General features: G+C 34.5%; 1 protein-coding gene across 1 annotated transcript; it reads right to left on the bottom strand.

Annotated features, from left to right (window-relative positions):
* Window positions 1-10,806: 10,806 nt before the first annotated feature.
* Window positions 10,807-14,672, bottom strand: LOC110623942. Its single transcript, XM_021768967.2, has 6 exons — window positions 14,482-14,672; window positions 14,253-14,322; window positions 14,076-14,174; window positions 11,754-11,824; window positions 11,610-11,672; window positions 10,807-11,525 (listed from the first exon to the last, which is right to left on the bottom strand). The coding sequence occupies exons 2-6, from the start codon at window positions 14,314-14,316 to the stop codon at window positions 11,232-11,234; spliced, it is 591 nt and encodes a 196-aa protein (XP_021624659.1). The 5' UTR covers window positions 14,317-14,322; window positions 14,482-14,672; the 3' UTR covers window positions 10,807-11,231.

The raw sequence follows: 14,672 nt of genomic DNA, 5'->3' as shown, positions 1-14,672 counted from the left end.
AGAAAGAAGTGGCACAGTTCGTGTCGGCCTGCGAAGTGTGTCAGAGGGTGAAGCTGGAACATCAGAAGCCAGCTGGAATGCTTAACCCGCTACCGATTCCAGAATGGAAATGGGAAAACATAGCTATGGACTTCGTAGTAGGGTTACCGGCGACGTCCAACAGAGTGGACTCCATATGGGTGATTGTGGACAGACTCACCAAATCTGCTCACTTCATCCCTGTCAGGAGTGGCTACTCTGTGGACAAGTTGGCGCAGGTGTATGTGGATGAGATTGTCAGGCTACATGGGGTTCCTGTTTCGATAGTGTCAGATAGAGGGCCCCAGTTCACCTCCAGGTTTTGGCGGAGTCTGCAGAATGCCATGGGTACTAGGTTGGATTTCAGTACTGCCTTCCACCCCCAGACTGATGGACAGTCAGAAAGGACCATCCAGACTATAGAAGATATGCTTAGGATGTGTGTACTGGACTTTGGCGGTTCTTGGAGGCAGCATCTACCTTTGGTGGAGTTTGCCTACAACAACAGCCATCATGCTAGCATCGGGATGGCTCCATATGAAGCTTTGTACGGAAGGAAGTGCAGATCACCTGTTTGCTGGGAGGAAGTTGGAGAGAAGGCCTTGGCAGGGCCTGAACTAGTAGAGATTACCAGCAGGGTAGTACCCATAATCAGAGAGAGAATCAAGACTGCTGCAAGCAGACAGAAGAGTTATGCAGACATCCGCAGAAGACTAGTAGAGTTTCAGGAGGGGGATCTGGTATTGCTCAAGGTGTCTCCAATGAAGGGAGTGGTTCGCTTCGGGAAGAAAGGTAAACTAGCCCCACGATACATCGGACCCTTTGAAATCTTGCAAAAGATTGGGAATGTGTCGTACAAGCTGGATTTGCCTGCTTCTATGGAGAGAATCCATCTGGTTTTCCATGTTTCAATGTTGAGGAAGTTCATGTCAGATCCGAGCAAGGTTCTCAATGAGCCTGATGTGGAGGTCCAAGAGGATCTCACCTATGTTGAACAGCCAGTACGGATCATAGACACCCAGATCAGAAAGTTAAGAAACAAGGAAATCCCGATGGTGAAAGTCCTGTGGAACCACCACAACTTAGAGGAATGCACGTGGGAGACACGGGAGTCCATGCTCCAGCAGTATCCTCATCTCTTTTGAAGTAAGTATGATGTGTTTTATGTGCTTAGTTAGTATGTTTATGTATGTTTAGTGAACATTCGGGGACGAATGTTCTTAAGGGGGGGAGAATGTAATACCCGGCTAGACTCCGGTATCGGAATTCCTACCGTCCGGTGGAATCTCGGATGTCGGAAACCTCTAGAAGGGGAAAACCATGTTTTATGAAATGTTTTTAAGGTATTTTATGTTTTAAGTAAAAAGGAAAATGAGTTTTGAATGAAAAAGGCCTAAGGAGGTTTTACCAGGTTCGGCCGCCGAAAGTTAAGATTCGGCCGCCGAACATGGATAGGTTTTGGGGAGCGCCTTTGGCCCCCGAAAGCCTTGTTTGAAAGACTTAAGGTTCGGCCGCCGAACCTCATGTTCGGCCGCCGAACATGCATGAGATGTGGGGGCACGTTAGGCCGCCGAAAGGTGGCAGAACCAGCCCTATAAAAGGCCCCGTGACCGAAACAGGCGAGGTTTCCTCTCCCATTTCGGCCGACGGTGAGCTCTAGCCCTCCTTTGGTCATTTTAAGTGTTTTCCCTCAAATCTTTCAGATTTTAACAAGTTACATCTTGTTTTTGAAGAGTTTTGAAGTTAGAGTAAGATTGGAAGCTTGGAGACCAAAGAGTGGATTTCTCCCTACCTCCAAGCTAGAATCGTTTTTCCTCTCGATCTTCAAGAGGTAAGCTTAGATCCAACCTCTCTTGCATGTTTTAAGAAAGTTTTAAGTAGATCTATGGGGTAGAAATGCATGAGTAGGCTTGTTGAAGTTTCTGTTATGTTTATGGGTTCAATGTGCATGTTCTTGAGCAATGTGGCTTGCTTGTGTGTTGTAGTTGGGGTTTAAGTTAGTTTGAGACCCTTAGGAGCTTGTATGCTTGAGTATGCATGTTGTAGAATAGGTTTTTGCATGATTGGTTGTGTAGGGGGTTGAAATGGGCAAGAAGAACCAAGTTTCTGCCCTTTGGCAGAAACCAGGTTCGGCAGCCGAAGGGACTTTCGGCCGCCGAACCAGCTTGGGAGGCAGCTTTAGGCTGCCGAAGCCTGCCCCCGAAAGTTGGAGTTTCGGATCTGTCCGAGACTTTCGGCCGCCGAAGGTGCCGCCGAACATGCATGAGTTTCGTCTCTGTCTGGGAGTTTCGGCCGTCGAAGGTGCCGCCGAACCTGCCTGACTTTCGACTCTGGAGGGACTTTCGGCCGCCGAAGGTGCCGCCGAAAGTGCCCTGCCCAGCCTTTTCTTGCATGTTTTCTAGGGATGTTTTGAGGTGTTTTTAGGAGGTTTTTGGGGGTATGTTTAGAGTTATGTTCTTGTTGTTTGGTGCCTCATTTGAGTCCACCTGTGTAGGTTCGGACCCGAGGAACCGAGACCCCCGGTTGTGAGATAGTCGTTCAGAGTTCGTTGTTAAAGCTTCAGTCACCAGGTGAGTGGAACAACCTCTTAAGTTTTAAAGTAAAGTAAATGAATAAATGAATGAATCATAAAGCATTGCCCATGCATCATTATGCCATGCAATATTTCAGGATGTTTGCATTAGAAATCACGAATATGCTGCATTGCATAAATTGATGTTAATGTGGATGGTTGTTGGGTGATCCATAGTCCTCTGATGTTATGTTATGATGATATGTTATGGAAGACCAGCGAGGCCCATTCTACGCCCCTGGCACTATGTAAGAGAAAGACCAGCGAGGCCCATTCTACGCCCCTGGCATATTGGAATGTTATGTTATGTTATGTATGTAAGAGAAAGACCAGCGAGGCCCATTCTACGCCCCTGGCACTTGGAGATGTTGAGGACTAATGGTGACAATACCATCCTTTATGTGATTAGCTGTGATGTGTTGCATTTCATGAAAGCATGAATAAGAAAAGAAAGAAAAAGTTAAATAATAATATACCTAAAAATGGAGGAACAATAATAATAATAAAATGAATAATAATATACCTAAAAATGGAGGAACAATAATAATAATAAAATGAATAATAATATACCTAAAAATGGAGGAATTAAAGCAAATGTTTTTAGTTTCTGCTCACTGGGCTTTATAGCTCACCCCCTCTCCCCTAACCCCAGTCTTGCAGGTGCAGAGTAGATAGAGAAGTCAGCAGAGTAAGAGAAGTTTATGTAATAGCTTAGCTGTGGACATGGTTTGTTGTAAATGTAAAAGTATGAGATGTAATGTAATGTAAGTTTAATAATGTGCTTGACTAGAGTCTGTTGTATTCCCTGTACACATGGTCTTGTATGAGATATAATGTTTTTTATGATGCCTATGTAATCCAAGCCTATGTTATGTTATGTTACACCATTGGAGTATTTGATGAGGACTCCAATGAGAGGTTTATGTTATGTTTGTGCATGCACAGGCTAGGCTTGGCAAAGAAATGTTTGAATGAAAGAAAAGTTTTTAATTTTTATGTATGTTGTTGACCATGTATGGGATTAAACAGGTTCACAGGATGTATGTTTGGCTTGCTACGGGTTCTGGCGGCCTTAAGCCGACCTGAATCCTAGCGCCGGTAGCGGTCCGGTTTCCGGGTCGTTACACTTCTGATTTTCCTCAACTTACTGATGATGGTTACTTTGTTTTCGAGCCTGCTGAAGTTTTGGATACTAGGTGGGTTCGACTTGGCAACCGTCTCTCAGAAGAAAGTCTGGTTCATTGGAAGCATTTGCCGCAGGAAGATGCGACTTGGGAATGTACTGCAGATTTGCAAGCCAGGTTTCCTACCTTGAACCTTGAGGACAAGGTTCCTGCCGATGGGGGAGGTACTGATAGACCAATCAGGTGATCATCCAGAGTTATTATAAAAAATAAGAAGTATTTAGACTAAGTGCTTGCTGCTATTTTATTATTTATCATTTTCTGCAATTGTTTTTATTTAAATTACTTAGTCAATTAGTATTCAGCAAATCTTGGCAATAAAATCTCTTTAGTGCCGATTGTGGCCAAGAGAATAGGATTAAGTTGTTTGCCCATTTCTTATTTAAATTATGTGTAGCAGCAGCATTTGGCATCAATGAAAAATATCAGAAACTTCTTATTCTCTTTTATTTACCTTGGCTTTGACTGGGACCTATCATATCTTATCTTAGCCTACCTTCTCTAATTGATCAGAATAAAAGGCATAATTTTACATTTTTAAAATATAGCATGTGGAGACTTCTAAGGAGTTAAAAGAATAAGATGTTAAGTAGTTCTAGTAAAGAAATATTGTTGAAATCAGTTGCTCAATCCATTCCTACCTATTGTATGAGTGTCTTTTTGATCCTCCATTCTATTTATAATGAGCTATAGGAAATAATGAGTTCTTTCTGGTAGGGCACCAGGTCTTCTAAACTTTGAAGGTCTTCTAAACTTTGAAGAATATATTGGCTTTTATGGGACCGCATGTGGACTTCTAAATCTGAAGGTGGTATGGGATTTTGAAATTTACATGCTTTTAATCTAGCAATGTTAGCCAAGCAATGTTGGAGGTTGACTACAGAATTCCAGTTTCTTTTAGTTCAGGTATTCAAAGCTAAATATTATCCTAATGGGTCTTGTCTTACAGTTAATTTCAGTCTCGCATTCTCATTCAACATGGTGACTTCCATGAACAAATCGTCACCTTCTCCTTAAGGTTTGATATCTTTTCCATCAAAGCCTCCCTTGAGACTCAAACCTTATAGACAAACAAATTCTGCCGATTAAGGAAAAATTTGGACTGTCGAGACTCTAGCTATTGTCGATCAAACTAGTTGCTGCAGAGACTAAAAGCCTTAAACTATCAAAATTGGATTCTCGACACTCTAGTTGCTTTTATCGAGATTGGTTGCTGCTGAGACAAGTCTAAAACTATTGAGATTAGATTGTCGAAACTCTATTGTTGTCGAGATGGGTTATTGTCGACCGAGAAAGTTGCAAGCTGGGACTTTTTGCCTTTTTGAGATTAAAAAGAAACTTATTTGACAATTTAGGTTTATGCTAAATTTATTTGCCAAAAAAGGGTTTGCCCCGTGATGGACCTAAGCATGGGCTAGGGACCATAGGCCCCCAAACTTTTTAAAATTTTTATAGGGGTATTTATATAATTTTTATTAATTCTAGATAAATAGAAGAAAAATTATCAATCAATCCCTAAAATTTAAAAATAAAAAGTTATTAGTTTATCCTATTTGAAAATTATTCAATTAAAATATTTTTATATTTTATAAAATAAATTTTTGGATTTTTATAAATTCATTAATATATCTTGTATATTTATATCATTTAGTTTATATAATTTTAATTATATGTATCATTTAGTTTCTATATATTTAAATATTTATACTATTTATTCTCTTTGACCAAAGATAAAATAAGTTGGCTAACAGATTTTGATTAAATAATTTAATTTTATAAAATATATCAACGTTTTAATTGAATGATTTTTATAAAGATGAGAATTATTGAAATTTTTAAAAATTCATAAATCTAATAATAATTCCCTTATAAATAAAGTTCTAACACTGCTATCATTTTAAAGCATCCATCTTAAACTATGTCCCTTTTCTTCTCTATTTTTTTTATTTAAAAAATTTACATTTAATTTTTGAAATTTTAACTTCACATTTATTCTGCTTATTTTTTTATTTTTAAAATATTTATAAAGTAAGTTATTATCTAATTATTTAATTTATTATCTTAAGATATATATAGATTTTGTAACCGTTGAAATTAACCCATTGAATACTTGAAATTATAAAATGTATAATAATTAAATATAAATTAACTATTATTAAAAAATATTAAATTGATCATGTATATTATTAATTATGTTCTAAATTTACTGATTGTATTTTAAATTTTTATAAATTAACAAAATTAAATGATATAATTTTATTATTTCGTAAAAATTTAGAATACAATCAATATCAATGTTTAGTGTAAATATATATATTTAATTTAATTTATTTATATACACCACTTTTTTATAAAAGTTAAGTTATTTTTATTTATTTCTATTACGTGATTAAAATTATATGTTAGATTAGAAAATAAATCTTAAATTCGTAGAAAAAATAATTTTAAGACTAATAGTCAGATTGTTTAATGGATTTTATGGATATTTAATTTAAAAAAATTTAAATAAAAAATTGAGTTTAATAATTTATGGTTATATTTAAAATTTAAAAAATCTTAAATATAAATAAAAATACTAAAATTAAATAAGATTTTTTTAACGGATAATACTTTAAAAATTCATATTAAAAAATTTTAAAAATTCATATTCAATATTTAATGTAAGTAAATTAATTTATGTGAATTTTTTTTATTTTTTTACTTAAAAAAATTTTATGCATATTTTTTATAAATTAAATGAAATTAGAGTATTTACTGAAAATATAAAATTAAACCCTGACTTAAATTTAATATCGAATTTAACCGTTTACGTGGTAGTCAGACGGCTGGCGCGCTGATAAAAACGCATTAAAACCTAACGTGCTTTACAATTGCGCCAAGAAAATTTTTTTTCTTTTATAAAGAAACATATTTCTGTCGGTAAATATTTAAATTTCTTTTAATTATAATTCTTGGCCTGAAATTTATTTATTATTTTTTTAATTATTATTATATTATAATATTATATTTATATTATATTAATTTAATAATATCATTTACAATATAATTTTTTTATAGTAATAAATATTTTTAATTACTAAGTTGTTTAGGTGCCACGTACATTCCAGGTCGTGACGAGTTTTACCAGTCGGTCAGGAGTGGAGTTTGAATTAGGCTCTCAAACCCTAATTGATAAATAAGTTTGCTATAAACTTAAATTGTCAAATAAAATTTTTTTTAATCTAAAAAGGCGAAGCTTCCGAAATTGGAATTCTCTGCCTGCTAGTGAGATTAGAATTTGGGTTTCTTGTTGATCAAAGTATTGGTAAACTAATTTATTCCTGTAAAGGCAAAATCATTAATCATCTTCATTGGGTTGCACTTGGTAGTGACCAAAATTTGGTAATTTCAGCATTCGCGTCTATTGCTTCCGAGAAAGTTTATTAATTGTTTGCAGATTGGGAAGTCTCAATTGCAAATCCATTGTAAGTAAACTTATTTGATTTAAATAGTATATTAATCCTCTCTTCATAGCCTCCATTGCTGTGAAATTGAAAGTTAATTGCTAAAGAGATGCTAAGCCTATTGCAATCTCTGTGAGTGAACTTCACTGATTTATAAAATCTTAATCAACTTCACTGATCTCCAATTACGATATTTTACTTTCAAAAGTCATGTCTGGTTCTATGTGGCTTCACTTGATACTCATTGTGATTGATGGCATTGATGCATGTGATGGTTAATTGATTGGGTTTTCAACTTAACTGCACAGCATAAATGACCAAAGACAGATGTATGTTAACAGGAGAAACCAGTCTCTGTACAATGAGAAAGTAAAGGGTTTGGTGCTGAAACTTCTAATTATAAGTGGGGATTCAGGAAGGTGAGTATCAAGCACTCAGTCTCTCCATGACACCTGCCTTTTCTCCCACTTCTTGAGTATAATTAGATGATATAGGGACACAATAGAAGTTAATTATTTATTACTTGGCAAGTTTAATTTAAATCATCAATTACTATGTAGCATTGCAGTCCTCACCAATGAAGTTGATGTTTATTGGGAATTGCATGTAGTATAAGCTAAGAAAAATAACTTCTATATGCAAACGTGAGATTGTCTAGTTGGGTTCTAGCAATTGAAGGACTTAGGCTTGTATATTAACCAAGATACTACCAGCAACAATGGGGGCTGCTGCTGTTGCAGCAACATTGCAGCAGCAGGGGCTGCTGCTGCCCTGTTGCTGCAACACTGCAGCAGCAGGGGCTACTTCCCTCCTTCTGCTGTTGCAGTAACATTGCAGCAGCAGGGGCTGCTGCTGCAGTTTTATAGCAGCACAGGCAAGCAGCTTTTGCAAACTGCAGCAGTAGCAGCCCCCTGCTGTTGCTGTTGCAATTTTTTACGCTTGTGATATTTTTGGGTACTATGACAAATATTAAATAATTTTTCTTGTAAATTCTCTTGATATAGTGTGTATGCTGTCAAGTTTGATTATGTGGCTTGATCATTGAGAGTTTTAATGCATGGTTTATTGCTTTATTAAATGTGGGTTCCAATCTTTGTTCAAATTTAACTTTTCTACAAAATGAATTTGAAACTGAAATTAAGATTTTTTTTTTTCATTAAAGATAAAAACCTAGAAGTGAGAATTTTCTGAATTCTGTGTTGAGCTGGTCACTGAAGCTTGATTTATTTTCCATTTTCCAATGCAAGATGAGAAAGAAAATGGAAGAACATAGGTAGTAGGGCTCACCTGCCACCATTTGAAAGTCCCTTTTTTCCTTTTAACCTGCACACATGCAATGCAACTTGTTCATCCCCTCGAGAAATTACTTTTTTTTAATTAATTTTTGCATGGATTTGTATATTGTAAATTATACATGGAATGTGCAACAGAGCTGCAATTTTGCAGCAGCTGCATGCTGAAATTTTGGCCCCCTGCTGTTGCAAGCTGCTGTAAAATTGCAGCAGCAGGGGGCTGAAAAAGGGTTGTTGCTGCAATTTTGTAGTAGCAGCAGCAACAACACGCCCCAGCTGCTGCTCTCAAATTCTTTAAATTATAATTTGGTTTAATTTTATTTTACTAATATTTTACTAATGCAATTCAGCGTTAGTATACAATATTATATGATATTCAGTAATTGTTTTTTAAAAATATTTAAGTTCATGTGAAAATTTTATTTGAATTATTAATGAATTTTAAATTGTTAATCTATATAAATTATTTAATTTTTATAATCTAATTATATTTTTATATTTAATGTGATCTAATTTGAAGATTTTAAAGTAATTTTGTTTTGAAAACTTTTTCAAAAGAATTGGGAGTACATTACTTTTATCCATTTGTTTTAATGTTTATATTTTTTTTTTTTACATTCTTAACATACATAAAGTAAATGCTAATATTTGTTATTAATTATTTCTCGAGACAATTTTTATAATATTGTTAACCTACATGTATAAGTTCTATATTATGAATAAATTTTATTTATAAATTTTAATTATATATTTCAATTTTAGTCATATTAAAAAAAATAAATAATGATATATAATTAATATAATTTTTAATAAATATTATAATTTATAATAATAATTTTTATTTTCTCGTTATTTATATTCAAATTTTGTGTTGAGTTTTTTAGCTACTAAATATCTTTATTATAAATAATTTTTAACTACGATATTAACCGTTATTTAATTTAAATTTAATGAGCATATTTTATTTTTAAATGAGAATTTGGGATAAAAAAAATAAAACCTAAAACCTCTTAAATTTAAATGCACTTACCACCGATTAAATTTATGTGTGCTATACTCTCTTGCTAATAATAACTATTTTTTAAATAATTAATTATTTATATCGTGGATAAATATTAATAATAATATAAGTGGTCATTATATTTGAAACCATAAAATTTATTTAATTTAAATTTAAACGATCATATATTTTTTTATTAATAGTTATTATTTTTTTAATAATTAAATATTTTTTTATAAATAAATATTAACCACAACATTAGCCATCGTTATATTTGAAATAATAGTCATCTAATTTTAAATTTAACAACTATATTTTCTTTCATTAATAATTATTAACAATAATAATAATAAATAATATATTTTTAACAACGAATTTCAGTGTTCTCTTGTCAAAAGAATATTTTTCTTGCAGTAGTGAACGTTTAGAATCTCTCATCATGAGATCCTTCTTTTTAAGTCAGCAGCTCCCAATTCCAATGCAAGTAAACGATAGTCTTGTCATCTTGAAATTTATCTCTACATTTATTTTATTCTCCAAAGTTGATATTTTCCCCTTCAAACTAAATTTCAGGCGCCAAGCTTGTCTATGGAGTTGTATGAATTTGGAAGTTTAGACCTCATTGATTAACTGAAGCCAGTGGATATTGAACTTTACAAAGAAGACAATACATTAGAATTTATTAAATACTTGCTTAAACAGAAGAAAGCACTGGAGGAGATTATCATCTATTATTCTCCAGAAGAGTTTCCTCATCACTCAAATACTACCACAGCAATAGAAAAATTCAAGGAAGCTTCTTCTATTGCTTCAATATATCTTCTGCCGAAGGCAGCACAACTATTCTGTATATGTTTTCCTTTTGTTGGACCAAACCAATGGCCAACCATAGTAGTCTCTGAATTCTATTTTGACGATAAAATATCATATTGTAAGATTAATTGAACAAATTTCAATCTATTATTTAGCCAAAAACTAATATAAATGCTTCTTCATTTAATTTCATTGTTTCTAGCAGACAAGAATATCGTTATCATTTGTGTCTTGTCATCTGAGAGTTTTTGTTAAAACTTTTGCAACTAATACCGTTGTTTGCTCAAGCTGTATGATAGTAGAAACAGAGCATGTTCTTTTGATTGGGTGATGCCTGAACTTTTTTTTTGTCGGATATTTGATCAATGTCTTCAATGAACTATTGACTTTAAGTGAGGGCCAAGTTCTTAGCCTTGTGTTAAGATGTTATCATTACTAGTTACAAGGCATTATGGAGAAAGAAAAAGGATTTCACATTGAAAAGTGGGTAGAATCTGTAGTTGCAATATCCAATTCTTAAAATTAAGCTATGAGCCCTTACATAAAAATTTGAGCATTGTCGCGGCTGAAAAACTCTGGCTCAATACAAGTCTTCATCAATACACCCACTTCCTTTTACACCCACCGGGACTAACAGCTAGAAAGATAAATAGCCCAAAATCTCAACTTGGTCTCCTACTTTCATAAAAGTTCATTACAACATCCTCAATACATTAGTAGTATTCCAATGACCACACTTCTCCAATCCACCACACAGAACCATGGGTAAGAGTTTTGGGGGCTGTGGATTGGATGAAGTACAGAACGAAGGTTTGGAAGAATGAGAAAACTCTCAACTGATAACATAACCTCAAGGAACAATCATACAATCAACTTAGTAGAGCCAAGCTTTTCCCAACCAATTAAGTTTCAACACATCTCAACAATTTTTGGCCGCTTTTTGGATGTATTTTTTCCAGCAGGTTGACTTGAACCATCTTCACCAAACTTCGATGTTTTGTGTTTCAATAAAAAGCTTGTTTTCTCATCTTTGTCTTCATCATCACTGTCTAATTTATTGTCGTCATCATCACTTGTACCTTCTGATTCTGTTTCACTACTGTCTGAATCTGAAGGAACCAATTGTTGAGCATTACTTACTGCAGATTCAGCAGCAGCTATAGCTTCAGGAGTATGAAGATCAGCAATTCCCAGCATTAAATCCTGTAATCAAGGTGTATCATTAATTAAATTAGAATTGCCGACAAAATTATTGTTGCGGCAAAGAGATAGAAAAAACAGTATTACCATTTCAATGACTTCAGATTCAGTTCCAGTGAGCACTTCAATATCATAGTTTTGAGTATTGTCCTACAAATTTTCAAGAACAAAATTCATGAATTAGAAGATTCAGGAAGTCAGAAAAAAAAATCTCCTCGAGTATAAATATACCTTGGCATCTTGCTGCAGCCTTTTATTGGCTTCAGATATGACTCCTAGGAAATCTTTCACTTTTCCCAAAACTGAAGCAATAGAAATGGTGTTAGCATTGTTTGTTATAGCAACATAAGCTTTGATTTCCTCACATTTTATTTCCAGTTTGGGATTGTGGTTGCATAGTATTTGACATAAAACACAATATGATCCCAAAATTCAAACCCTTTTGATATCCTGTGCAGTTGGAAAAAGACTTTGATTTCCCCGTATTTTAAGTCCAATTTGGAATTAATGGTTGCAGGCTCATTCAGCAGGAAAAAAATAATCCCAGACTGTTCTCAAATTTGTAAACATAGCAACCTGTTCTCAAATGCACAGTTGGCACCTAGTTCCTTTGCCACACTTAATCCCAAGAGGACTTCAATGAGGCATTAAACATCCAACTACACATGTTCTTCCAGCAATGCTCACCCTCCAAATAATAATTGTTGTAAGCATGAGCAGAGGTCAAACTTAAAGAAAGTTTTAAAGTATTGCATCATTAAATCATTTTAGCATGTGTACTACAAATAGAGCACCTAGAATTCCTGTCCATTACAGGACATATAGTATATTGGTCCACCAAAGCTGATTAAAACATAAAAGAAAACAAGACCAAATCAAAATTCAAACATTTCATGAAGATTTTTCCTGAATTTCCGAGTGAAATACATTGACCAGATTCCCCAGTTAAAATAAATACATAATTATGTTTCTCTTTATGGTATTTTCTCACTACACGTTATGGAACCCCCAGATTAGATGTTCTTCTGGAACCCCCAGATTAGATGTTCTTCTTTACCTTGCAGAAATCAGGACACGTAAAGAGAGAAAATCTTGTATAAATATGCTCCACGGCATGTATTGTGAACTAAACCACTAATAAGTTGTCATCAATATTATCTGAGTCATTTTAGGCAGCAGTTATTTGCAGTCATATTTAGATGGCATTTTGTAAACAGGTAGTTCATATGGAATCTGGTGGACTTAGTTCCATGCAAGAACTTCTCACATGTGAAGGCCATATATCTTGAGCCATCAAGTTTTCTCCAAGAGAAGAAAAGGTCCAAAGTGTTTCAATCTGGCATGCCCAAATAAAACCTAGCAAAGATTACATTTAACAAAGCCTGCAGTTAACAACAAATTGATATCACTGGGCAACCATTCTACCTATTAAATATTGATGTGTACAAGAACAATACCTAAAAATACGACTCTCTTCAAGTCTTTTCTAATAGAACATGGAAGTCCTTTTTTTCTAATTAAAAAGTTCATTGCACATCTAAAACACGAAGCAAAAGCTACAGGAATGGCAAAAAGAACCTAGGGAGCCTACCCTAAATGAGGAAGAAGAAGAAGATGAAGGCAAGGGATATACAGAAAAAGAGCCATAGGTAACAAAATAAAAATTATCTAAGCTGGATTCTCTTTTTGAATCTCTTTTTTTTTTTGCCCTTTGACAGGTGATGGCCAAAATATAAACCATAGTTGAGCTGGAATTTCACCAACTATCAAACTGAAGACAATTAAAAATTTTGAGCTAGATACACCATCCAGCTATCAGAAAAGTTGTTAAACATTTCACATAAATAATAGCAACATCATAAGTTGGTAAATCAATATCAAGAATGTCTAATGTGGGCTTGAATAAGTTCATTGTTTCAGCAGCCAGAGAACATAAGCAAGAAAACTAATGGTAAGTCAAACAGATATCCTTGGACAACAGCTAATCACTGTAACTATTAAAAAAAAACATATTTGGAAATAAGAAAGGAAAATCTCATGCAAAGAAACATATCCAATCTTCCACTTGAACTCCTAATACAGCATGCTTAACCAACTGGTATCCTTCAAAGATGGTGAGGCATACATATATTTCCAAGCAGTTAACTCAAATGCATATGTTAAAATGAATAGCAGATCATATATAAACATAGATATCAAAACAGAAAATAGCAAAATTTTGAAACTAGTGCAATCTAAGGTACAAGAATCAAAGTGTGATCGCCAAAATTACTCAAATATATTCCTTCCGAATTCCACCCAACCCCTTATCAATGAGCTGGAAAAAAAATAATAATAACTAAAGGTTTATTGCAAAACAATAAATCAAAGGTGTTTCACCCTTCCCCCCCTACCCCCCACTTCCATTAAATGGTGAGTCCCCCATATCTGCATATTTTCAATCTTCATAACATAACGAATTAAAGTAACAAAAGAATAGCTCCTACAAACTCAATAACGGAAAAACTCAGCAAAAAGAGAGAGAAGGTTGGGGGATTTTGCGAAGACAATTACCTTGGCTTGGGGCAATTGGAGCCGCAATGGGCTTTCCATCAGGTGGGGCTTTCTTGGTATGGGAGATCGACTCCTTGTTACACACAAGCAGTGAAGATTCTACAAAAAAACAAGTAAACAGTAAGCAGGAACACCTTTTTACATGACAAATACATATAATAGCAAGAGTGCAGATACCAAGAGGAGATGCGGAGAGATTCTTGTGCTCCAAAAGGAGAAGTTCTCTGCTCGAACTGCCCATCTCCCTCTGGCAGTAAACAAGCAAACAAATTGCAATGAGAAATCCTCCCAATCAAATCACCAGGAGAAAAAAACAACAGAAGAAGCATCGCGGTTCAAACCAACTCGCAGAAGCAAATCAAATTAAGCCAAATAAACCAATTCATAACACCAACAAGATTCTCACCGAAAAAAGTCGAATTTGACGCCAATCGAGAGAAACGAAGACAAAATTTAGATGACAGAGAATATATTTTCAATATCCGATGACCAAAGAGATGAGGGAGCTCTCGGGCTGGTTGTAGACGGGTGAGAAAGGTCGGAGGAAAATCAATCAGCGGTGGAGGGGGACAATTTTTCATTTCGAAAAACCCTAGC

Source organism: Manihot esculenta, chromosome 10, assembly GCF_001659605.2.
Source record: "Manihot esculenta cultivar AM560-2 chromosome 10, M.esculenta_v8, whole genome shotgun sequence".
NCBI lineage: Eukaryota > Viridiplantae > Streptophyta > Magnoliopsida > Malpighiales > Euphorbiaceae > Manihot > Manihot esculenta.
The sequence above is the reverse complement of the archived record's forward strand: the minus strand, read 5'-3'. Positions and strand labels throughout refer to the sequence as shown.

Excerpts from the sequence above, each read along its gene's own strand:
- LOC110623942 (XM_021768967.2), bottom strand. The coding sequence starts at position 14,316 with ATGGGCAGTTCGAGCAGAGAACTTCTCCTTTTGGAGCACAAGAATCTC. Across the intron at positions 11,825-14,075 it reads TCCAATTGCCCCAAGCCAAG|TTTTGGGAAAAGTGAAAGAT; the intron begins GTAATTGTCTTC and ends CTATTGCTTCAG. Across the intron at positions 11,526-11,609 it reads AATCTGAAGTCATTGAAATG|GATTTAATGCTGGGAATTGC; the intron begins GTAATACTGTTT and ends CCTTGATTACAG.